Source organism: Cricetulus griseus, chromosome 4, assembly GCF_003668045.3.
Source record: "Cricetulus griseus strain 17A/GY chromosome 4, alternate assembly CriGri-PICRH-1.0, whole genome shotgun sequence".
Lineage (NCBI taxonomy): Eukaryota > Metazoa > Chordata > Mammalia > Rodentia > Cricetidae > Cricetulus > Cricetulus griseus.
This window is the reverse complement of record NC_048597.1, coordinates 165420649-165447234: the sequence shown is the minus strand read 5'-3', so window position 1 is coordinate 165447234 and position 26586 is coordinate 165420649. Positions and strand designations below refer to the sequence as shown.

General features: G+C 41.8%; 1 protein-coding gene across 1 annotated transcript; it reads left to right on the top strand.

Moving 5' to 3' along the window:
- Nucleotides 1-262: 262 nt before the first annotated feature.
- On the top strand, nt 263-16629 carry Rab39a (RAB39A, member RAS oncogene family). The gene is made up of 2 exons (XM_027415081.2): nt 263-489; nt 16203-16629. Exons 1-2 carry the CDS (start codon nt 263-265, stop codon nt 16627-16629), a joined length of 654 nt encoding a protein of 217 aa, XP_027270882.1.
- Nucleotides 16630-26586: the final 9957 nt, after the last annotated feature.

The following is a 26586-nucleotide window of genomic DNA, read 5'->3' as shown; positions in this document are numbered from 1 at the left end:
CCTCCTCCAGCTCTTGAAAACACTTCTACCTGCCGTCCCGCCCTAACTTGTGGCCCCGCCCTTATCCTCAAGCCCCACCCCAGGCAGAACAGGTCCCCGCCCCCTGCCCGCGGTCCCGCCCCTCCCTACCCAGAGGGCGGCGACCAGGCGGCGGCCGCCGCCGCAGGAAGATGCTGGAAGCCAGCGGGCGCGCACCGCGGAGGTGCTGAAGGGACAGTTCCCGTGGCAGAACTTGCCCCTGAACGCGCGGGGCACATAGGCCATGGAGACTATCTGGATCTACCAGTTCCGCCTCATCGTGATCGGGGACTCTACGGTGGGCAAGTCGTGCCTCCTGCACCGCTTCACCCAGGGCCGCTTCCCAGGGCTGCGCTCCCCTGCCTGCGACCCCACGGTTGGAGTCGACTTCTTCTCGCGCCTGCTGGAGATTGAGCCTGGCAAGAGGATCAAGCTGCAGCTCTGGGACACCGCAGGGCAGGAGCGCTTCAGGTAGGGAGGCACCAGCTACGAGCTCTCGAAAGTGCTAGCGCTCAGTGTTCGCTTCCCCTTCGCCCCTCCCCTTCCAGGGGCTACTTCCTCCTCCGCAGTTTCTTCTTTCTTTAGCGCGGATTCCTGCCCCTTTCCCTTTCTGTTTCCTTCCCTGTCCGAACCAGGGTCGCCTAGTCTTCCCCAGCTCTATCTGCTCCTCTAGGCATTTGGGTCCCTTTAGGTCCACCGCTGCCTTCTCCCGAAACTCGACTTCGCACACACGCCCTTATTCAACGACCTTCCTCCTAGCTTCCCCTCTTCAGCCTTGACCAAGCCTCTTTCGGGCCAGGAGAAACGCCTAGTGGGGTTCCCTGGTCTGTGATAAATCTTTAGTTCTCAGCAAGCAGAAGTCCAGCCGGGGTTGTGGCCTGGGCTCCCTCGGTACGGTTCACAGAGAGATGCATGCGGTAATTGGTTTGAACATCTGACAGCACCAAGTGTGGTCATCAGAAAATACTGGGTCATGACCCTTGGGAGTAGGTTCTGGAAAACAACTAAATGCAGATTCGGAGTCACCGACACAACTGTGTGTGTGTGTGTGTGTGTGTGTGTGTGTGTGTGTGTGTGTGTGTTTGTAGGGTGAAGTTGCCTTTAAAAGTTTGTCATCTTTGGTGTTTTGATGTAAAAAAGATAATATTGAGGTTTGTCTGCAACTTTCCCTTTATTTCATTGATCGGTACTTAACGTTCCGGCATGATAACAAGAGAAAATACTTTTCTAAATGGAGAAAGAGGGTCTCAAGTAAATAGTCTCATTCTAAATGTCCACTGAGGAACCTGAAAGATTGTACAAAGAGGACTGACGTTACAGGAACTGAATTCCTTGGATATTTGAGATCATATCGCATTTAAAGGGTATTTACAGTTTCTGGGATGGAAGAGTGCTTTATTTTACAGCGAGGTAAGGAAATTGGTAATGTACTCTTTCGTTTCTTGAAAATCACCCGATCAACTGAACTCCTGTAGGCAAGCATTTTCACATCTCTCAGTAAGTACTCTGCTTGTGAAATAAAGAACTCCATTAAGGAACTTCCCAAACATGGCTTCCCCTACTCCCAACCAGCATCCATTCCGGATGAGTGCAGCCTACATCTGTAGAAAGTCCAACACTGAAAATTTTGGCTTCCATTCCTGGGTCTGACACTAATTCACAGAGATAATAAGGGAACTGCCTTGCTTGCTTGTATATTAGTTTTCTTACTTTTGTGTGGTAAGCCTAGCTTTCACAGGTGTTAAAGGTTTTTTATTTTGTTTAGGATTCCATGAAGACATTTGTGTTCCCTTTTCAATCAGCCTCCTCTGATTGAAACAGTTTGTAAAACTTGCTATGCCTCATCTGTAAAATGAAGATATCCCCATGATTTCTAAGATTCTTTCCGGTTCAACCACTCTTTTGAGGTGGGCTACAGCGTCTTCCATTTGTGATCTTACTCAGGGTTGAAATTTGAGATATTTCAAGGGGGGGGGCATTTACCGGGAGTGCTTGCTCTGCCCTAAAGGTAGTAAAATCTTCCACGACTATTTACTTAAAAGTAATTCCTCAACCTATTGACAGGAAAATAAAGGATCATTAATCTGTTAGAATGCAAAGACCTTTGCTAGTTGACAGTTTTGTAATGCCTTTGAGAAGAATATAAATAGCAATTCATTTTATATATACATTATTAAAACCACCCAGTAACTGCCCCCATAATAATGCAAGGACAGTTGGAGAATGTTTACAATGAGTCATACTTTGTTTTGCTTGGCTCTTTACCAATGATATATTCGTAAATACATATTTCAGTAGCTACCTACAATACTTGCCTTTCTAGCATTTAGCAAAATACTTCACCATAAAACTGCATTCAACAGAATTATGATTAAATCATCTCACATCTTCTAGAAATGCAGATATTTATTTTGAATCATGGATCTCCTGGCATGTTTTCTTACATTCAAGGGTATTTGGACCTATATGCCTGTCATTGCAATCAGCCCCTGAGGAATTTGTGGGAACTATTTTATTAGAAGATTTATTGGTCATTAGTCATAAAGCAAAAGAGGAGCTTACTTTAGAGAGCTCATGATGTAGTTTGAAAGCATAAACAAATATATTACAGAATAATGAAATGTCCAGCTGGTAATTATCATAACTAGTTTTCCTTTCAGTATTTAAGTTAACATTCTAGTGGATTTTAACCACTTGAAAAACAAAATGGGACAAGATCAGCTGAGTATGATGACACTTGCCTATCTCTCCAAGGTTGAAGCAGGAGGATCTTGTGTAGCCAACACAGACTACACAACCAGACTTGTCTCAAAGGGGAACAACACTGGGCATGGTAATACAAGCCTTTAATCCCAGTATTTGGGAAGGAGAGGTAAACAAGTCTCTGAGTTCTAGCCAACCAAGTTGTGGGCCAACCAAGTGCTACACAGTGAGACCCTGTATAAAAAAATAAAATAATAAAATCAGGGGTATTGATTTGGTTTATACATTACTTAGGATTCCTAGTAAAGGCCACTGTGTGTCTAGGAAGTAGGGAAAGGGAGTCTAGAATTGTGAATGTTAGAGGGGAACTAGCAATACCACTAAAAATTATAATTTTTAATTGTAGTAGGGAAAGTTTAGCAGGAAATAAAAACAGTGTTTAATGCAGTGTTTGTTTGAGACTCTCTCTCTCTCTCTCTCTCTCTCTCTCTCTCTCAGAACCCACTATATAGACCAGGCTGGCCTTGAACTCAAAGGGTAGCTGCCTCTGCCTCTAAAGAGCTGGGATTGAAGATGTGCGATATCACACCAGGAGCCATACAGTATTAGTAAGTTTATAGGAAGGGTTAAAAATATTAAAGGTGGGAGGCTGGAGAGATGGCTCAGGGGTTAAGAGCACTGCCCGTTCTCCCAAAGGTCCTGAGTTCAATTCCTAGCAACCATATGGTGGCTCCCAACCATCTGTAATGTAGTCTGGTGCCCTCTTCTGAACTGCAGGGATATATGCTGCAGGCAGAACACTGTATACATAATAAATAAGTAAATAAGTCTTAAAAAAAATTAAAGGGGCCGGGCGGTGGTGGCACACGCCTTTAATCCCAACACTCAGGAGGAGAGGCAGGCGGATCTCTGTGAGTTCGAGGCCAGGCTGGTTTCCAGAGCGAGTGCCAGGATAGGCTCCAAAGCTACACAGAGAAACCCTGTCTCGAAAAACAAAAAAAACAAACAAAAAAAATTAAAGGTGTTAAGCAGAATATAAATTTTGATTTCTTTCTATAAAATACATTTATATGATATAAGGTGCTATGGTCTGTCCTTCTTGTGTTGACACCACCAGTTTCAACCGGCTCCACCAGTGTAATTGGTAAGAGGTGTTGGGCTTCTAAAAGGTGGCATCTATAGAGTAAAGTTATTGGGTCATTGGATGAATCATCTTTGGGAGGGATCAAGTAATTTCTCACGGAGGGTCTGCAAGATGGCTCTGTGGTAAAAGTACCTGCTGCCAAACCTGGTAACCTAAGTTTGATTCCTAGGATCCACATGGTGTAAAGAGAGCATTGGTTCTTACTAATTGCCCTCTGACCTCTATCTGTGTACTGTGGTGTGTCCCTCCCCCATGAATAAATTCATGAAATGAAAATTTAAAATAGAAAATTTTAAAAAGTACTGTCTCATGGAACCCCAGTTAGTTTCATGCAAGTAAGTTCTTACAAAAAGAACGAGCCTGGCCACTCCCAGCTTTCTGGGACCTTGTTTGGCTATATGATGTCTTCCTCTCACACATGCTGCCACCAAGATGTCACTGACCAGCCAAAGGGGCCTTCATTAAACCTAGTGTTATGCTGCTTGGACTTTCAGTCTCCAAAACTGAGCTAGATGAACTGCTTTCCTTTGTTCTGCGTCCAGCCTCAGATATTTTGTCATAGTAGCAGAAAGTGGTCTAATATAGAGAGTGGAAAAGGCATAGTAGCAATATTGAATACACACATACTATGAATCTTCCATATTTCAAACCAAATTTGGCCATTTGTTTTTCATATTGTCTAACCTTCGGGGTAGTACAATTATAGTCACCAATTATAATACTCAGAGAATACTGCCTTCTTCCCCCAGTGCTCTCAAGATGTACTCTGTAGAACACCCATCCCCTGGGATTCTTTTCAAAGAATGATTTGTATAATCACGTGGGTTTGGACATCTCTATAATATCCCCTTAAAACGCCATACCAAAGCCTCTAGGAAGCCTGGTATGATGTGTATGCCTGTCATCTAAACACCTGGGAAGCAGAGGTGGGACTGTAAGTTTGAAGCCAGCATAGATGACATGGCAAGACTCTGTCTCAAAAATACCATGGAGTAAAACTGTAACTCAGTGGCAGAGTACTTGTTTACCATTCCTCAAGGCTCTGGGTTCGATCCCAGCACTGGAGGAAGAAAGCTGCTAAGAAATATTGCAGCAAAGAAATGTGTTTAACTTTGATTAAATTAACAGATTTACTTGGGCTATTTCCAAAATACCTAATTAGGGATAACTGGTGTGCCAGGAGTATAGTAAGCTTTGGGAGAGGCTCCTTTGATAAGTTGCTTTCATCTTTTTCAGATTTGAAGCAATAGCAGATCAATGTGAATGAGTTAGCTGGCTACTTAACTTAGCAAAAGGCTATAGGCTATAAGGACTGTGGTTAGTTAACTCCTGTCTGCCTCTGGCTGAGCTTACAGGTGCACACTGCCATGCCTGGCTTTTTTATACAGGGGCTGGGGAACCAAATTCAGGTCTTTATACTTGCAGGGCAAGCACTTTACTCACTGAGCCATTTCCCCAGCCTCCTTTCCTGATTCTTTAGCCCCTCCAAAGGTATTCCTTTTTACAAGGTTTAGTGGGATATGGAGTCATGTAGATCCGGCTGAAGCATAGCTTCAATGATAGATTTTGCCTCTGATATACAAAGTGTAGTGATGCAAACTGAACCCAAGAAGTGAGACCAAGACCAAAGGGGAAGTTAGGTGGCCCCTAAGAACTTTCCTAGCTGGAAAAAAAAAAGGCATTATGAAGAAAGATTATAGATCCTCAAATTATAGGTATTGCCTGCCACTTTTTCTTGACATAGTTTTTAATGTATTGTTAATAGGTGTCACTAGAGAAAAGGCTTTCTCCTTTTTTTGTTTTTGTTTTTGTTTTTTTAAGACAGGGTTTCTCTGTATTTCTTTGGAACCTGTCCTGGAACTCACTCTGTAGACCAGGTTAGCCTCGAACTCATAGAGATCTGCCTGCCTCTGCCTCCCGAGTACTGGGATTAAAGGCGTGGGCCACCAACACCTGGCAAAAAAATATGTAGCCCAGGCTAGCCTCGAACTCATGATCCTCCTGCCTTTGCCTCCTTCAGCAAATCCTACCGGCCTCTCCTTTTTTATTATACTAAATTTATATATTTTTATTGAGAAATGGTCTCATGAAACCAGGCTGGCTCAAACTCACTTTGTAATCATCCCCTTAAAACTAAATTCCTGATCCTCCTGTCTCCACTTCTCAAATGTCACTTTTTTTGGTGGGAGGGGGGTGTGAGACAGTCCTGGCTGTCCTGGAACTCAATCTGTAGAATAAGCTGGCCTCAAACTCACAGAGATCTGCATGCCTGTACCTTCACTACTAATCAGCTTCAAATGCCATTTTCTGATTAATTAATGTATAGAGAGTCTTTGACTTGCACAAGATCTTATAGCTCATAGCTGGTTTGCATAAGAATTCAGTTCTTGCTGGGTGATGATGGCACACACCTTTAATCCCAGCACTAGGGAGGCAGAGACAGGTGTATCTCTGAGTTCAAGGCCAGCCTGGTCTACAGAGTGAGTTGGAGGACAGCCAGAGCTGCACAGAGAAACCCTATCTTCAAAAACAAACAAACAAACAAACAAACACCCTCAGTTCTCTTTCTCTTGGTTTTATTTATTTTTATTTCACGTGTGTGTATGCCTGTGTACACATGTATGTAGTGCCCATGGAGGCCAGAAGAGGGCATCAGATGCCCTGAGACTGGAGTCATGGTTATGGTGGTTACTTGGAATTGAACATGGATCTTCCGGAAGAGCAGTCAGTGTTCTTTACCTCTGAGCCATCCCTCCAGCCCCCACATCTCTTAACACTGTGTTTAGTGCTCTTTCTATGCCAGGCTTCCTGTTATGGTTGAAGCAAACTGTAATGCACAGTTTCTGTCCTGGAAAGTCTTTGTTTCCAAACAACGAAGCACCCATCCCAGTGAACCCAAACTAATAGCCATCCAAACCGTTATTTTGCTTACTGCTGTATTCAGAAAACAAAGGGGGAAATTGCTCTACCTAGTAGTTGTAATACCAGAAGGACAACATGAATCTGTGGCCTCAGGGGATGACAGCCCTCCCCTCTGTGCCCCCTTTGCTGACTGCACTGCTACACTTAGTAATTAATAATAGTGAGCTTACACCGAAGTGGGAGTCAGTTCTCTCCTTCCATCATATAGGTCTCAAGGATTGAACTCAACTCATCAGGGTATGGTGACAAGTTCCTTTACCTGCTGAGTCATCTTACTGGCCACCCTGACCCTGAAGTGTTCTGACTGCCTAGATAAGGAGAGGTCTGGAAGAACACATCTAGGTACAGTTCTCAAAGTTTCATAAATACAATGAAATACCTTCTCAATTCTCATATGCTATCTTCCCCACCACCACCCTGAGAAGGAATGGTGATTTATTTGTGGAAATCCCCATTAGTTCAATTGATTTGGAAATAAAAGCAGTAATTTTAGAAGTAGGCTAAAATAATAAAAGGAAAAATGGTGAGTGTAATGAATTTCAGGACATGAGATCATATGAAACAAAGCAGTACAGAAAAATGCCTCAGACTTTCTCAGACCACCAGGCCCCAAATCATGACATGGAAACTTATTATTAATTATGAATGTTCTACCTTATCTATGCTTGTCCCACTAGCTCTTATAACTTTAACCAGTTTCTCAGCTACATTTTGCTTCGGGGCTTTTCACCTTTCTTTCATTCTGTATGTCCTACTTTTCCTACTTCTTCTGTGTCTGGCTAGCTGGCCCCAGGCATCTCTGTCTTTTTCTCCTCCATTCTCTCTCTTTTTTCCTTCTCTCCAGCCTAGATTCCTCCTCCTCTTTATTCTCTTTTTCACACTTGCCCCACCTATCCTTCTACTACCTAGCTATTGGCCATTCAGCTTTTTACTAGACCAATCAGGTGCCTAAGGCAGGCAAGGTAAAACAGCAACACATCATTACATAATAAAATAAATGCAACATAAACAAATGCAGATCATCTTTACATACTTGGGTTTTGTTGTTGTTTTTGTTGTTGTTGTTGTTGTTTTAAGATTTTATTTATTATGTATATAACATTCTGCTTCCATGTATATCTGCACACCAGAAGAGGACACCAGATCTCATAACCAATGGTTGTGAGCCACCATGTGGTTGCTGGGAATTGAACTCAGGACCTCTGGAAGAGCACTCAGTGCTCTTAACCTCTGAGCCATCTTTCCAGCCCCCTGTTTTTGTTTTTGTTTTTGTTTTTTTGAGACAGGGTTCTCTGTGTAGCTTTGGAGCCTGTCCTGGCACTCGCTCTGTAGACCAGGCTGGCCTCGAACTCACAGAGATCCACCTGCCTCTGCCTCCTGAGTGCTGGGTTTAAAAGCGTGTGCCACCAACAGCCTGCCCATCTTTACATAGTTAAAGCAATATTCCCCAACAGAAAAAGCCACATGGGAGTGGACTACAGATGCAGAAATGATAAGAGAATTCTAAAGCAAGAGCATTTATTCTTTGCTTATATTGGATGGCATTTAATTATCTCTGATTATTCCCTTTTATTGTGTGGGAAAAAGGTAATGTTGAGAAGCTGGACATTATTCTTCTGTGAAAGATACAAGAAAGCACTGGAATAGGAGCTGTGTAGATGGCTCAGTGAGTAAAGAGCTTGCTGTTCAAGCATGAGGACCTGAGTTCAGATCCCCAACACTCATGTAAAATGTCATGTGTTTGTTTGTTTGTTCAGGGTCTTAGTACATAACCAAGGCTGGCTTTGAATTTATGATCCTCTTGCCTCAGCCTCTCAGTCTTGGGGTTATAGCCATACACCACCATGAACATCCACCACTGTGGACCTTTTTTTATAATGGGGGCAGGGGTTGAGATACAATCAAATAAGCTGAAAAATGATACAGAGTGTCATAATGTATTAACTGCTATGGAGAATAAGAACAAAAATGGCAAATAGAGTATTGGGGATGGCAAGAAGCACTGCCATTGAGGATGTGTCATGAAAGGGAGATAAAAGATGTGTCCACAGGGGAATTGACAGAATGACATGTTCAAAGGGAAAATGGGCTCCATTAGTTCCTTGTCAGTATTCCTTGGAGCCTCTGTAACCACAGCCTGTTTTTTTTTTTTTTTAATGGGAAGATGCTGGAATTATTAATGTTTGGGTGAAGAAAGACTGTCTAAAGTTCACAGTGTCAGAATCCTTGGCAAGGGCGGGGACTGAGTCCTGATAAAATGAGAGGGGAGACTTCTGTTGTAAGCTCCTGAAGTCATCCTGAGGGCCAGCATCACAAGGCAGAAGCAGGCCAGTGAAGCATCCACACAATACCTATTCCCACAAGGACAGTCCAATGTACAACCCTGGCTGGAAGACAGGCTAATGCATTTGCAGGCTACTAGCTGCCAACGGTCTTCAGCATCAAAGCACTTCTGTCTTCTAAATTCCTATTTTACAGTTGGCAAAGCCACAGGAAGGGCATTTCCAGGTGGAGCATCTGATTCATTTAAGCCAAGCCAGCAGGTGCCCAGTATTTTAAAGAGTCTGATGCCCATCCAGCAAAGTACATGATGACGAGTAAACACTATATAATCTTACCACTTACATTTAAATTTTTAGACATGTCACTGCTATAAATCCTGAGCACACTAGGGCCTGTGGAGTGTTGCCCTCTGTATAGCAACATCATCTTGTTTTCATTGCCTGCCAGAAAATTAGGTATCTACCTGAGAAATCATTTATATTTTTTAGACTATCAATAGTTGTTTTTTTGTGCCAAAAGACTCCAAATTCCCCACAGCAGTTTGCTCCCAGTTCTTTACATTAAGCAAATCTTTGTAAGTGCAAGTGGGCTCTGAGGCTGCTAGCAATCACTCATGTATGTATTATCTCGGGGAGTAGGGGGACTCAACAGCTAAAACTTTTTATGTAGCTATACTGGGCATGGTGGCACATCTATAATCCCAGGACTCAGAAGGCTAAGGCTAACTATGAGTTTGAGGCCAGACCAGGCTATACAGTGAGATCTTGGAAAGAGACAAAGAGGCAGAGAGCTAACAGGGGACAGATAATGCATGATTCCACTATAAGAAGCACTTGTCAAACCAAAAGAAGCAGGAAATACAAGGATGGTCAGGAGAGATTTAAATTTAGATACCTGAAGATTTGAGCAACATTGTCCTTAAAATTAACAGTACTGTACTATGCACTTAAATATTAAAAATTAAGCTGAGCGGTGGTGGCACACGACTTTAATCCCAGCACTCGGGAGGTACTGCCCCTTGCCTGCCTGTTCACCCACTGCCATTGAAGCTGCAAGAAGCATGGGGCTGGAGAGATGGCTCAGAGGTTAAGAACACTGGCTGCTCTTCCAGAGGTCCTGAGTTCAATTCCCAGCACCCACATGATGGCTCACAACCATCTACAATGATATTTGATGTTCTCTTCTGGTGTACAGGCATGCATTAGATGGAATAATATATATATATATATATATATATATATATATATATATATATATATGGCTATTTCAAAAAGAAGCTCCAAGGAGTCAGTTGGCAGACTGGACTAATTCAGAAGAAGAATTACAGTGTTCTCTAGTAAAAGAATTCCCCCTGACTGCAAAAACTTCTTTATCAGCAAAATTTAAAGAGATTAAAAGCATCCAAAATATTTAGTGACTCAGGAGCCAAACATGGTGACTCATAATCCTAGTTCTTGGGATGACATGACAGAAGAATTACCTAGAATTCGAGGCCCAGTGGGCTACGGTGTGAGTCACTAGCAGAAAATGGAAAAGAAATTTGAAAATAAAATAGGATTTAGTGGCTCATTGAATGCATTTGCAAAAGGTTTCATCACCCAATCTTCACCCATTGCTTCCCATAGAACAACTGTGACTCATAGAGAAAACACCCTTCCTGTACTACTCGTTAGTTTAGGTGCATGCATCCTCAATGATCATGTCAAAATCTTGCAACGTGTCATCTCCTGCATGTCGCATATGTAAATCCTCATGAGCCATTCCACAGTTGTATAGAACCAGATGCCTCTCGATGATAACTCTTGGAATCCCATGGTTGACATCAGCCCATTTCTCATCTTCACCATGATTCACTGAATACTTTAATCGGTGCCCTATATGTAATAGCACAGCAAGGAATGAGGCATTCTGTGATTTCGTGGATAGTTACTAGGATGCCCAGACTCCAGAGTACATCCTTTATAGTGAGAACATCCAACTCACATCAGCAGTTGCTGGAGATGTGGGTAGCAAACAGTGACTGTCTAAGCCAACCTGGGTAAGAGAAAGACCCTTGAGCCCTGGCACAGATCCCCTGACCACTTTGCATTCAAACTAGAGTGGAAATCTTCACTGGTAAAGACAGGACAGGATATTTTGTTTTTCAAATTATCAAGAATTCCTGTATGGATGAGCCTTATGATAGGCTTTCATATAAGCTACAAAAGTTCATTATTGTTAATTACATGTTCATCAACATGCCCCTCAAACCTTTTTATAAGTAGATGGTGATTATTGTTTTTTTTTTTCAACATGACAAACCCTTAGCCTGTGCTAATGAATTGCTGTGGATCTTGAGCCACAGTGGACACTGAATTGAACCACTAGAAGCTTTCAAAATAGGAGAGTTTCCCTTTCCTATTTAGCTTTAAGTTCTCCAAAGAGTGGAGCAGACTGGTGCTAGCTTGATCTCTCTCTCTCTCTCTCTCTCTCTCTCTCTCTCTCTCTGTCTCTCTCTCTATCTCTCTCTCTCTCTCTCTCTCTGGGGGTGGGGGGTGACAACAAAAGCTCAAGCCTGGTGCATCCAAGAATACCCTGCTCACAGGGAGCATTCAAGTCCCACAGTCATTTGGTGTTCTACAGATGGGCATTTAGTCTCTTTCAAACCCAGGTTAGGAGCTACAAACTATTTTTCAAAAGTGTAATAGCCTTTGATGAAGAGCATGCCTCTATTCCAAAATGTCACTCCTACCTGTCATTATCCATTGGAGTCCTCCTGGGCTTAATTGAACATCTCAGTCTCTGTGTACACTTGAGGCTGGTACTATTAGATCTGTGTGTGTGTGTGTGTGTGTGTGTGTGTGTGTGTGTGTGTGTGTGTGTGTGTGTGTGTGTGTTGTATGTGTGTTCATATATACACGTATGCAGATATTTCATCATTGAATTTTCCTTTTTGGGTGGTAACTCATTTTTTAATTTGTAAACACAAGTATTCACTGAAATAACGTAACTCTAAATATCTTGGTGATTTAATGAGGTCATGCGGGTAATTTGTTTTGTTTGTTTGTTTGTGTGTTTGGTTGTTTTGAGACAGGGTTTCTCTGTGTAGCCCTGGCTGTCTTGGAGCTCACTCTGTAGACCAGACTGGCCTCGAACTCACAGAGATCCACCTGCCTCTGCCTCCCAAGTGCTGGGATTAAAAGCGTTTAATCCCAGTTTAATCCCACTGCTCAGTTCAGTTTATTTGTATTATATCCCAGTAATTTTTGAAAGATCCATTAATACAATTACATCATTTCCCTTTCTTCTCTCTAAGCCCTCCAATGTATCCCCTGACCTTAGTCTCTTTCAAACCCAGGGTCTTTTTTTCTTTAATTGTTGATGTTGGTGTGTGTGTGTGTGTGTGTGTGTGTGTGCCAATCTGTGTAATATTACTTGTGTGTTTGTTTTCTGGGCTGACAACTTGGAATGGCTTTTTTAGGGAATACCGCTTCTCCCACTCAGCATTCTTTAGTTGCCTGTAATTCTTTGTCTAGGGTTAAACGTTAGCTGTCCCCTCCCACATTTGCCTGTCTGCTGGTGTCATCCTTGTCCAGGCTCTATTTTTTTTAATTATGTATACTTGTATCCCCATGTAAGTATGTAAATTTGAATGTAGGTGTCCTCAAAGGGCAGATCTGATCCCCCTGGAGCTAAAGTTACAGGCAGTTGTGAGCCCACATGGGTACTGGAAACCTAACTTGGGTCCTCAGAGAACGGCATCTACTTGTAACTACTGAGCTGTCTCCCAAGTTCACATGTCCCAGGAAAATCTTGAAAAACTTGCATTAAGTAATCTTCTCAACATTGAGTTTTTAACCACAAAAAGTTTGCTTTTAAAAATTAATCTCTATGCAGACACTTCGAGCCGTCTTTTTAGCCATCCGCCATGGTGGGTGGATGAAAGACCCAAGCTAGCATGGGGTTAGCTCGTTAAACAACTACAATAAAGCCTCGTGCAGTTTGCATCAAAAAAAAAAAAAATTATACTCTGTGAGTTCAAGACCAGCCCGGTCTACAAGAACTAGTTCCATGACAGCCTCCAAAGCAACACAGAAACCCTGTCTCAAAAAACAAAAACAAAATAAATAAACAAACAAAAAATTATACTGGTGAAACCAGTGAGTTGGCTCAGAGGTCAAGGTAGCACTTGCTACCAAGCCTGGGGACCTGAGTTTGATTTTTGTCTTAGGGTTTCTTTCTTTTCTTTTTTTATTTTTATTTTTTAAATTTTTGTTTTGTTTGTTTTGTTTTTAAAGACAGGGTCTCTCTGTGTAACAGTTCTGGCTGTCCTGGAACTTGCTTTGTAGACCAGGCTAGCATCGAACTCACAGATATCCCCCTGCCTCTTCATCCCCAATGCTGGGATTAAAGGTGTCTACTACCACCACCCGGCCTTAGTTAAGGTTTCTATTGCTGTGAAGTGATACCATGACCACCGCAACTCTTATAAGGGAAAACACTTAAATGAGGTATTGGCTTACAGTTCAGAAGTTCAGTTCATTATCATCATGGCTGGGAGCATGGTAGTGTGCAGGCAGACATGGTGCTGACTACATCTTCATCAGGAGGCAACAGGACGTGGACTGTCTCATTGAGCATGGCTTGAGCATATATGAACCCTCAAAGCTGGCCTCCACAGTGATGCATTTCCGCCAACAAGAACATTATCTACAAACATACCATACCAACAAAGCCATATCTGTTCCAAAAAAGCCACAACTCCTAATAGGCCCCCTCCCTTTGGGGGCCATTTTTTTTTCAAACCACCACAGACCCTGAAACCCAGATGGTGCAAGAAGAAAACTAACCCTTGAAAGTTGTCCTCTGGTCTCCACATGTGTGCCATGATATGCACATACTCAAATACATATACAACATACACATACATATACACATAAGGTAAATAAATAAATGCAGTAAAATTACACTGGTGTTAAGTTTTAAAGAGCAAGGTAGATTTGGTGCTGATGAAGTTTCATCTAACAACATAGCCTTAATTAGATTTATCTTATGATACTGCGCATCTGCCTGGATTCATATACACACAGATAGATGAGTGGCAGAACAATAACGAACTAATTATCCCACAGACTAAAAGAAGGCAGCGGCAACTTAATTGAGCTAGATTATTTGTATCCTGCCAAAGATGGTAGACAATTTTTCTTGTCATCAATGATTGTACATTAGTGTAGTGCTCAAAAACTGTCACTTGGAGCCTATCATAATGGTACATGTGGGAAGACAACTGGGCCACATAGCAGTTCTAGGCTGGCCTGGGCTTGGAAAAACATGTCTCAAAATAAGAAAGATGGATGAAAGGACAGTAGAAGGGAGGGGAGTCACCTGGGAGTATTTAATGAATTTTGAGGAAAAACTGGAAGACAAGTGAATAAGGGGGGAGGGTGTAGATATTTCTTCACACTCAAAAAGCAAAGTCCTATTTTTCCTGGCAGTACTAAGTATTGAACCTGGAACTTCATGAGTGCTAGACAAGTATTCACTGACTGAAAACACCTGCCCTAGAAGCAAAGGCAGGCATAATGTTGGATCACTGAACTACTGTAGCTTTAGGAATGAGGGTGGTGTAGCGAGTGCAAGTGTCCAGGGCATTCCATTGTCCCTTCACAGAGGTCTCTGTACCTTGGGCAAGTAGATGAGTTTAGTGTGGAGCATTGACAACTTGGATTCTGACACTTGGGAGGTCCTTGGCATTTAGCACTTCCCTTTGCCCTTTTGACTAGTCAGTCCTGTATAGCAAATGTTCTGTGATATCTACAGCCGACATGATGTAAGACACATGTATCAAGCATATTTGACCTTCAAGGAACCATGGATTGCGCTACACTTCCAGTCAGTACATTACAAAAACTGATGCAAGTGTACTAGCAGTGGGCTACCCTTTCAATGGAATCATTTGAGAAAGGAGTCGGTGATGGGGAAGGCTTCTCAGATAATACCTCTCTTGAACTACTGAAGGAGAAACAGGAGTGTGAAAGATAGAGAAGGGGTAAATGACATCCAGGTAGGAAAAGATGAAATGAACATGCAACAGTTTTCTTTCTAAGCTGTTAGAACAGAGCTTTGGTGAACTACAGGACAGGAAAGATCGTTAAGTGTGCGTTGCTGTATGACTCTCCCCCTTTACACCATCTCCATTTGTTTGTTTTGTGTTTTGAGTTGTTTTTGACTGTCTCAAGGATCCTAGGCTGGTCTCAATCTCATTGTGTAGGTAAAGAAGACTTGAGTTGTGTGTGTGTGTGTGTGTGTGTGTGTGTGTGTGTGTGTGTGTGTGTGTGTGGGTGGGTGCTGAAGCACATGTGTGTGATGAGTTTGGAGGCCTGAAGTCAATCTCAGGTAGTGCTCCTCTTTTATTGTCTATCTTGGTTTTTGTTTGTTTGTTTGTTTGTTTGTTTGTTTGTTTTAAACCAATCTCTCAATGGCCTAGAACTCACCCAATATACTAGATGTCCAGCCAACAAGCCCCAGGGGTCTGCCTGTTTCTGCTTCTGCCTCCCCAGTGCTAGGCTTACAATTTTGAGCCATCACACCACACAGGCTTTTTTCTATGAGTTCTAGGGACCAAACACAGGTCTTCAAGTCTTCATGGCAAATGCTTTTCTAACTGAGTTAGCTTCTCAATTCAACCTTGAACTTCTCATTCTCTTACCTTCACCCCTCTGTCAAAGGGGTTACAGGAGTGTGCCACCATACATGCCATATTTGGTACTGGGGATTGAACTCAGGGCTTCCTGCATGCTAGGCACTCTACTATGGAGTTACATCCCTAGTTCTCTATTTATCTATGTTTTTAACCCAATTTTGTAATAACTCTTCTACAAATACTTAAAAAAAAACCTCATAAGACACTGCAAGATGATATACTACAAAAGTTCTTATGTGTCTAAGAAAAGTAGCTTCGATATTCTGTCTGTATATGAAATGGGCATATGTGTTAATCTCAGAATATTTTTGTTCACCTAACATACTTTAATGTTGGATTTATAAATTCTATTTAAGTGACATTAAGTTATCTTCAAATTTGGTTTTGGTGTTTCATTATTCAAAGGAGGAGAAAGGAGTATTGTCCTTACACAACTTTTTTATTTTTCAGATCAATAACTCGATCCTATTACCGCAACTCTGTTGGTGGATTTTTAGTATTTGACATTACTAACCGACGGTCTTTTGAACATGTGAAAGATTGGCTAGAAGAAGCGAAAATGCATGTACAGCCTTTTCATATTATATTTCTACTGGTGGGACATAAATGTGACTTAGCTTCACAACGCCAGGTGTCAAGGGAAGAAGCTGAGAAGTTATCAACAGACTGTGGAATGAAGTATATAGAAACCTCAGCAAAAGACGCTACAAATGTTGAGGAATCCTTCACAATCTTGACAAGAGACATCTATGAACTTATTAAGAAGGGAGAGATTTGTATTCAGGATGGCTGGGAAGGTGTTAAAAGTGGTTTTGTTCCGAATACTGTGCATTCTTCTGAGGAAGCAGTAAAGCCCAGGAGAGAGTGCTTCTGCTGACTTCAACATGGCAAAGAACTGTCACAGACAGGCCACGATGCTTCTGGATAAATGTCAACATTTACAGCCGAACGGCACATGGAGTGAACACCTACAAAACATCCAGACCCACGGTATCACCATCATAAGCTGTTGGATACAGGGCTCTGTGCTCACCAGTTACACTAACTGATAGAATAGTATGCTAAGTTATGGGGGAAAGCAGACAACCTTTTTCCTGAAACCACTGTCTACAAAATTACATCCATTCTCACTTTCTTAGCATATAGCTAACCTTAGTGTCCATATATGTCAGTATTATTCATCTTTCTTGACAGTTGAAAATGGATTTTTTTTTGTATATACACAGTCTGGTTGAAAAGAATGTATCAGGACTATATTCTCCTGAGTTAATTAGTATTGAATTATAAAGTGCACTTGAAGCACCAGCAGAGATGGCTCCGTGGGTAAGGAGCTTGCTACCAAATATGTAGACTTGAGTTTGATCTCTGTAACCTCATGGTAGAAGGAAAGAACCCACTTCCCTTGAATTGTCCCCTGACCTCAATATGCATGTCATCATACATGTGCATACACAAACACGAATGAGAGAGTGTAGGGGCATGGACTAAATAGTGTGGAAAATGCATAAGGCACACCTTGCAGGCTGGGGCCATAGCTCAGTGGTGGAATGTTTCCTTAGTTTCTGAAAACCTAGATTCAGTCCCCAGCATCAACACTGGAGGGGGGAAAGGCAAAGTATTTGTAAGCAGTCTCAGAAGTACTAACTAGGAATAAAATAAAAGTTTTCAAAGTGCCAGATTTGCCATTCTTAGAATGTAGTAAGGTTTTTTTCCATTCCTGGACTAATTGGCCCTGGAATCTTCACTTTTGATAAGGTATATAAATGTTCAGAGGAGATATTTTAAGCAAATATCGACAAGGGAAAAAAAATAAAGCATCACTCAGTAGCAAGTACTTTAATGTTATAGTACACTGTCCAAATTTAGCCAAGAAAAACAAACACAAATTTAGCCAAGAAAAAAATAGTAACATTTTCAAAGAAAAAAAAATGCAGTTTACCTCAAACTATTGTCAAAATTATCAATATACATACATACAGTATTTTTTTAAAATTTCCAAAATTATCCTATTCCCAGTAAAAGAAAAGTGGGCAAGATGTTCTGAACAAGAAAAATGGTGTTAGCTGCTCGATTTAGCATTCACATTTCATTTTACATTTAATTTTACAGTCCCATTAGTCAATAGAAGGGGAGATAAAATACTCACTTAAATGAATAAAATGATGTCTTAGTTCAGTATTTTTTTAAACTAGTATTTTTTTTCTTCTTTGCAGAGAGTTTTGCTATATAGCTCAGATGCACTGGTCTCTGTCTCCCGAGTGCTGTGTATGGGCCAACATGCCCAGATCCTTAATTTCTTTTGGCAGGGAGGGTGAGAGAAGGTTTCACTCTGGTTGCCCTTGTTGGCCTCGAACTTGATATGTAGATAGGCTGGATTTGAAGTCAGAGGTCTGCCTGCCTCTGCCTCTGAGTGCTGGGATAAAAGACATGCAGCTTACCATGCTTAGTTTTTAACTAGTAAGTTAAAACTTGAACACGCATGGAAGGGACATTTTGATCACAGTGTCAAAATATTTTATAACATGTGTATCTGTTCTATGCTATAAATCACAGAAGGGTATCTAATTACCCAATGAAAATGCCTTTTCTGAAATTGTAAGACTCTTATGCTTAAACTATAGTAACTTTCTTTGAAAACCAAAATGGCATAGTGTAGAAAATATTAAGCAAGAAGTCAGAGAACGTAGCTCTAAGCTTGCCTTTGCTCTACTAGTTAGTATTTGACCATAAGAATGTCCTATGATCTCTTGAGCATCCTTTTTCTGGCTTATAAATTGAGCCTATTGACTCATCCATTGAATTTTATGGAATTATTTTGAAAATCAAGCGGAGTACAGAAAGCATTGTACAAGTGTATTGCTGATGCAGCTGCTTCTGGACATTATATTTACAGTTGATGAGAATTTCTTTTCTTGTGTTCTGTCCTTCTACTTCTGTGTGGAGGTACCAAAAGTTGGTATGTGTTTTCGTGGACCCAGGTGAGTCCTTGTTTGGCATTGCCCTCTGTCCTTCTACCTTGAACCACTGTTTCTCTAAAGCATAAACAATAGAGAAGAAAGCCCTTAGAAAATTAATCCAATCAAAAAGTTACACCTGGAAATGTTTTTGTGAACTTCTGAAGTAGGTATTTGATTGTATTTTAAAATATTAACACTTGTATATTTTCTAGGTTTGTGTATTTTTAATAGTGCTTATGAAGAGAATATAAATTATGTCATTATGAAAGCTTTCAATATTTATATTGTCAATATTTTTATATCCCCAGGCTATTTTGTGGGAATGCATTCAAACTGCCCCTTCCCGTACGAAGCAGTCTACTTTTACTGTTACAATTCTAAATTGTACATTATAATCTTCCATCACATCCAAAATGGCATGACCTAAAATGCTGAATATCTAACAGTTTTACCTGTGGTCTACTTGTCAAGTTAAACAATTGAAATTTAAAGTGTGATTTTATTCTCAGTGGACACCTTTCATAATAGTAATGCTGGATAAAGACCAAAGTCTGGTCTGAAGGATAGGTGTGTTCTATACTCAGAATAGAATTAGGAAGCTGGGTGCTGGAGAGATGGCTCAGAGCTTAAGAGCACTGGCTATTCTTCCAGAGGTCCTGAGTTCAATTCCCAGCACCCACATGGTGGCTCACAACCATCTGTAATGAGAAAAAAGAATTAGGAAGCTGAAAGAACAAATGGAAAGGTGGGGCCCCCAAAAGCTGATACTTGCAGGACTAAAGCTGGGCTCAATTGCTTTTACTTTACAGAGGAGGTATTTCCCCACACCCCAACCCTTATAGAGGAGGTATCAACAGTGAGTGATAAATATGGCATGGTGACATACACTTTTAATCCCAGCACTCAGGAGGTAGAGGCAGGTGGATCTCTTTGTTCTAGTCCAAGTCTGGTCTACAAAGTGAATTCCTGGGTAGTCAGAGCTGTTGCACAGAAAAACCCTTTCTTGAAAAACCAAAAATAAGACTGCCAAACATGTATACCCTTTAACCCCAAATCTAGCATATATATGTATTATATGTTATGTATGTGTATGTGTGTGTTTATGTATGTATACATACATATAATTGACCTATTTCTTATGTATTGTGGAGGGTGTGATAATGCCAAAACAGTCAATATTTGATCTAGGCAAAAATATTTTGCCTGGGTTTCTGTTTTTCTTTAGTTTTTTTTTTTTTTTCAAGACAGGGTTTCTCTGTGTAACAGTCCTGGCTGTCCTAGAACTCACTCTGAATTTGAGGTCAGCCTGGTCTACAGATCAAATTCCAGGACAGCCAAAGTTACATGTTGAGACCCTGTCTTTAAAAAATAAAAGACATACTTTATTTTATATTAATATTACTATATTTAAATTTATTTAATCTTATTCAAATTTTATACTACTAGATGGTGTAGCTAGTTACCAAATATTTTAAGTCATTAGAATTTTTTATGTGAGCAGAAATCTACCTAGTGTATAATAAACTTGCATCTGATTGACACTCCCTATCCATGGGGCTAGTAATTTCAGAACATGGAATGGTTCACTGTATGTAAGCTTGAACAAGATGTTCACGTGGTCAGAATGCTTTCCAATGTGCTCTTTATGTTCTCTTTGTCATCACAGGACAAGGAAGAGAGGGTTTAGGGTTCCAAAAGTGCCAAGCAACCAATTACAATTGGCCTCGAACACAGAGATCCACCTGCCTCTACCTCCCAAGTGCTGGATTACAGGCATGAGCCACCACCAGGCTTGTGTATTGCTAACATGCCTTTTTATTGAGCTTTATATCACTGGAAAACTGGATCTAGATTACTAAAATTATTTTAAGAATGATGTTGTCTGTTTTTATGCTGCCCTTGGTTCAATGAAGAGCATAACTTCCGAGACTTCAGCGTGCCCTGTATTTGAATAATTCCTTAGATCTGATCAAGCAAAAAGGATGAGCTGGACTAAAGACCCATTTGATAAGCTGACTCATTACTTTCCTCATAGCTGCCCGGAAAGAGTTAGGTTGGAAATACAAAGGAAATGTCATGTCTAGGGGACATCACTTAGAGCTAGCTCCTTTGTACTTTAAAATAGTAGAGTATCCTGGCCAGGTGTGATGGTACATGGCTGTAATCCAGAGACAGCAGGGTCACTACCACAGAACAAAATCCCGTATCAGTCACTCAACAGTAGAATAGATGTCCAACCAGAGCTACTTTTAGGAATCCCACAGCTAATGAATAGCCATTTATGCTTCAGAATCTTTCCAAACCTCAAATGTTTCCACCAATCCTTTCCTGGGCAATCACTCTTCACCCATGAAATAAGAAACCATTCTCTTGAACCTGAATGAAGTTCTGTGTGACTTGATACTTCTTGATAACACCAGTAACTGAAGTAAGGAGTCCTGGGTCATGAGCTGTGGCAATCTGAATCAATCACTACACATTCTAGTTCACTTGCTGCACACAATCATGCTAAAAAAAATAAAACAAAAAGTTTTTCTTAAGACATATCACAGAAGAGTACCTTATTATCCCTCTGGGTAAAACTTTGGTCCCTGTTAAAATAGTGCCTGACACATTGTTGTAACTGTGACGACATTCAATGACTACTAATGTGGTTATGGTGTTGAATTATACCTTCTAAATGTGAGTTCCACATTTTTATATTTGACTCCCAGATATTTAATTTTAACACATACATTCCATGGAAGAATAGATGTTTTGCTATTGTAATCTGTTGGTATTTTTTTCCAGAATGACAAGAAAAGTAAAATATGGTATAAACTTGATGGATGTTATTAATACTACCTGATTTAAAATAATGAAGATTGTTACAGAAGCCTTCAAAAATGTGAACTAAAATAAACCTTTTAACAAGTTAATTACTCAAATGTTTTTTTAGGGTTGGAAACCTGAAACAAACCCCTGATCACACACACTTCATCTCCTTTGACTGCATGGATGAAGTAGACCATTTGGTTATCTTTCTGTTTTACAACCAGGGTGATCAAAAGGAACAGAATCATTGTGATGCTTCTAAATGAAGATGTTTATTATATCCTGTATGTTACGAAGTCAATGAGTCTCACTTCTCTCATGGAGGCTGGCTGTCAAGTCCAAAGTCTTCAGGCTGCAGGCTGGGAAGAACTTATGCTGCAGCTAGACTGCAAAGGCCATCTGCCTACAAACAAGCAAACAAACAAAGCCACTATTGTCAATGAAGTTCAAAGACAGTCTTCTGGAGAATCCCACTTTGCTCAGAGCAGACCAGCCTTTTTATTCTATTCAATCTTTGATTGATTAGATGACACCCACTCACATTATGAAGGCTGATATACATTAAAATCCACTAATTTAAACGTTAACCTACTCTACTGGGCATAGTGACACATGCTTTTAATCCCAGCACTCAGGAGGAAGAGGCAGGCAGATCTATATGAATTCGAAGCCAGCCTGGCCTACATAGTGAGTTCCAGGATGGCCAGAGCTATGTGGAGATCCTGTCTCAAAAAAAAAAAAAAAAAAAAAAAAAAGCTAATCTCTTCCAAGTACACTTGCACAGAAACATCTAGAATGAGCACTGATGCCATGGCTCAACAAAGTTGACACTCTGGGTGGTAGTATCACACAGAGAAACCCTGTCTCAAAAAATCAAAGCGAGAGAGAAAAAGAGCTAGCCAATAAGAAGCCTGAGCCGTCAGCCAAACAGTTTATAATTAATATAAGCCTCTGTGTGTTTATTTGGGACTAAATGGCTGATGGACCAGGCAAGACAGAAACTTCTGACTACAAAACCATAACCATTAGATTACATTCCTAGAGCTAGCCACCAAGGTCTTTTCCCTTTTTTCAGCCACTTCCTCTTCCTGGGGCTTACTACCAAGGCTCAGCTATCAAAAGCCCCCTTTTGGCTGCCCTAATTACCATGCCAATCAAAATTAAATACCTCATCCTAGACAGGGGATGGTGACCCACACCTTCAAACCCAGCACTTGGGAGGCAGAGACTGACAGGTCTCTGTGAGTTCGAGGCCAGCCTGGTCTACAGAGCAAGTTCCAGGTTAGGCTCCAAAACTACACAGAGAAACCCTGTTTCAAACAAACAAACAAAAAACTCATACTAACATGGGTTTCCCCTTGTACCGTTACAAACTGCCATTTGCCTATGTGCCATGTCTGTCTCCTCTCTATGCAGAGTCAGTCCTTTGTTGTACCCCCAGCACAGACATCCATCCCTTTCCCCCTTCTCACTTGTCCTCTATTTCTGGTCTTTGTCTCTTATTCCCTGCCCTTTGTTCTTCTAGGGCAAATACATCTCCTTTGTACTGAGAGCTTGGTCTTGGGGTGTCTTGAGCTGATACTGGTCTCTTCATTAGTAAACTATATACATTTATGGGGTACAAAGGGTTGCCATGATATATGTACACAATTGAGAGTCATTGAATCAACCTAATACATAGAACCATCATTGGATTTATTGTTCATTCCTCTTATCTAATTGGATGATTATATCTCTTGGTCAATAACTTTTCCATTTCCTACCATTCCCAGCCTCTAGTAACCAACATTCTCATCTCTGCTTTTTATTTTTTTTAAGATTTAATTATTATGTATACAATGTTTTGCCTGCATGTATGCCTGCACACCAGAAGAAGGCACCATATCTCATTATAGATGGCTGTAAGCCACCATGTGGTTGCTGAGAATTTAACTCAGGACCTCTGGAAGAACAGCCAGTGCTCTTAAGCTCTGAGCCATCTCTCTAGCCCCCTTATCTCTGCTTTTATGAGTTTTGTTGTTTTAGATTTCACATGTAAATAAGAACACTTTGTTTTTCTAGGTTTGTGGGATGGCTAATTTAATGTGTCAACTTCATTTTTGGGTGTTTTTTTTTTTGGCTTTTTGTTTGTTTGTTTGTTTTTTGAGACAGGGTTTCTCTGTGTGTAGCCTGGCTGTCCTGGAACTCACTCTGTAGACCAGGCTGTCCTCAAACTCACAGAGATCCACCTGCCTCTGACTCCTGAGTCCTGGGACTAAAGGTGTGCGCCACCACCACCCGGCAGCTAGCTCTCTCTTAATAACCCATTTCTATTAATCTATGTATCTCCATGTGATCTCTGCTTACCCAAGAATGCCCAGGTCTCTTTCTTCCTCGGCAGCTACATGGTATCTCCTTTTCTCCGCCTCCTACCATTCTCTCTCCCTGTTTGGATTTCCCACCTGGCTAAGTCCTGCCTGTCCATTGCCTGAAACAGGTTTATTCATCAACCAATAAGAGAAATATATATTCACAGCATACAAAGGGACATCCCCCATCATGGTTTTTAACAAGGTAGAGAGAATGGGGAGAAGGCAAAAGACATGTCAGAGCTATGTTTGCCATGCTTGGGCTGGCTAGAGTCCTTTCAAGTAATCTTCAATTTTAAATGCTAGCCATCACAGATACCATGTCTAATCACTCATTCTTTGAAGCTGCAAAACAGTCGCACCTGGCTTCCCTCTGAACTTGACATACATTAAACTGTAACCATATGGTCACTAAGTGATGTCACAGAGTCTATTAATAGCACACCTCACTGTGGCCATTCCTATCAGGAAGCCTTTGTAATGACCTCTCCTATCACCAACCGTGGCCTTCAAAGGAGAGCTACAGTGACCCTGGAGAGAAATACAAATGCCCCTTTGACTGGGATGCTCTTCACTGCCCTTACTGTAGTACATGGTACTGGAGAGCCTCTCCCTCTGCATAGCACATCCATTTAGCATGCTCAATTTTCTGGGCCTGTTAAGCCTTTTTTCTGCTGTCATGGCAGTTCTAGCATTCCAACTGCAGTTAATGTGGACAGCATTTTCTGCCTTCCATCCTGCGGAAAAGTTGGCACTATCTCCTGGGATTCTTGCCAGAGTATTAAATCTAATATTCCTGAAAATGCTCCCAAATCAATAAAAATTTCCCTTATTAGCCGGGCGGTGGTGGCCTACGCCTTTAATCCCAGCACTCGGGAGGCAGAGGCAGGCGAATCTCTGTGAGTTCGAGACCAGCCTGGTCTACAAGAGCTAGTTCCAGGACAGCCTCCAAAGCCACAGAGAAACCCTGTCTCGAAAAAAAAAAATTTCCATTATTTATCCCCCCCCTTTCTCCCTGGTCTTCTGATAAAGTGCCTTAAAAAAAAAAAAAAAAAAAAAAAAACAGTGGCAGAGCCAGTCAAGTCCCTAGCATGTGTTAAAAAGATACAAAAGATGGACAGGTTTTCAGGAAAGAACAAGTCAGGACTATTAGAGATAGGCCAAATACGTCTATGGCAATGAAATGGGTCATTGGAAAAATGAAAGTCTGTCGTGGCCCGGCTTGTCTCAGCTTTAACCCACGACAGCCATGAGGTTCTACCTGAGTGGGGGTGTGTGAACTTGGAAGCTTCTAGGAACGCAACGACGATAAAGACCAAACACAGGCATCTTGTCATCTTTAGAGAGCTCTCAGTTCCATGTTTCGGCACTATAGTCATTTGTTTATTAACCATCTTTTCTGGTGTCTCTTAACCATCCTGCTAGTACCACGAGGCAACCATTTCTCCTTTGTTCTCTCTCTCCGCTCGCCCACACCGCTCCTAACCTTCTGTGTCCTAAGTTACTCCCATACCACCAGCACCTCTGCCCAGATGAGGGCTTATTCAGATGCTTAGGCACATACAGATACAAATAAGAGGCATATTACCCACAGGCCAGGTAAACAGTTACAGCCTGGTGTTAATTAACAATACAATGGTGGGCCAGAGTTTCCTGGCACCACCACTGCTGACAGCCAGAACCTGGGGCCCAATATTCAAAACAGGTAGATCCTCCCCAAACCCAAGCCAATCCTAGATGTGGAGGATTAGTGAGGCTGGGGATCCTTTGAACCAGGACCCCAGGAGCCTATGGTAACCTTCACCATAGGGGGTCAACCTGTAAAATTTCTGGTGGACACAGGGGCTACTCATCTGGTATTACAGGAGCCCCTGGGACCTCTTACCAAACAATGGAAGTACAGAGGCCAACAGTGGATGTCAAAGAATGCAAATTGACCACTGCCTGAACTGTTAACCTAGGACAAAGAACTACAACTCATTCTTTTATTGTCATTCCTGAATGCTCCTACCTTTACTATGAAAGACCCCCGAAGAGGTACTTTCGTAGAGGGAGACCCACACCCAGGAATCAGCGAGGCCACGAACTGGATGTAAAAACAAGAGGCTTTATTGGAGACGCGGGTACCCGGGGCGACTTAGCTTCTGTGTGGCTAAGCGCCCCGAGCCAAGGGAAAGGGGTCCTTATATAGGGAAAAAGGCGCAAGCTAGGAGCAGGGATTCTATTGGATAATTCTAATGAGGCATTGTACAGAGCTATTCCCATTGGTCAATGTATATGAGGCGCTATACAGGGTTATTCAAATGAGGCAAAGTACAGAGTTATTCAAATGAGGTGAAACACAGAGTCTTTCAAATGAGGCGAAATACAGAATCATTTCTATTGGATGGTTCAAATAAGACACAGAGCCATTCCAGATCAGCATATTCTCAAGGTCTGGTGTCTGGTACAACAGACTCAATTCCCCCCCCCTTCCTGATGGCTGACCTTGGGGGCGGAGACCTTGGGACGGAGTGTTTCTCTTCGGGCGGGGGCTCAGGGGCAGGGCTCCAGGCCGGCTCACTCGGTGTTTGTTCTCGTGCCGACCCACCTGGTGCTCGCCCTCGTGCCGGCCCACCCGGTGCTCGTTCTCGGGCCTGCCCACCTGGTGCTCGTTGCTCGGCCCCAGCCCCGAGGCGCGGTGCCAGGCGGGGCGGGCCGGGGGCGCGAGCCCTG

Bases quoted from the DNA above. Each gene is read 5' to 3' on its own strand.
- Rab39a (XM_027415081.2), top strand. From the start codon at position 263: ATGGAGACTATCTGGATCTACCAGTTCCGCCTCATCGTGATCGGGGAC. The intron at 490-16,202 runs GTAGGGAGGCAC...TTTATTTTTCAG, and splicing joins GCAGGGCAGGAGCGCTTCAG to ATCAATAACTCGATCCTATT.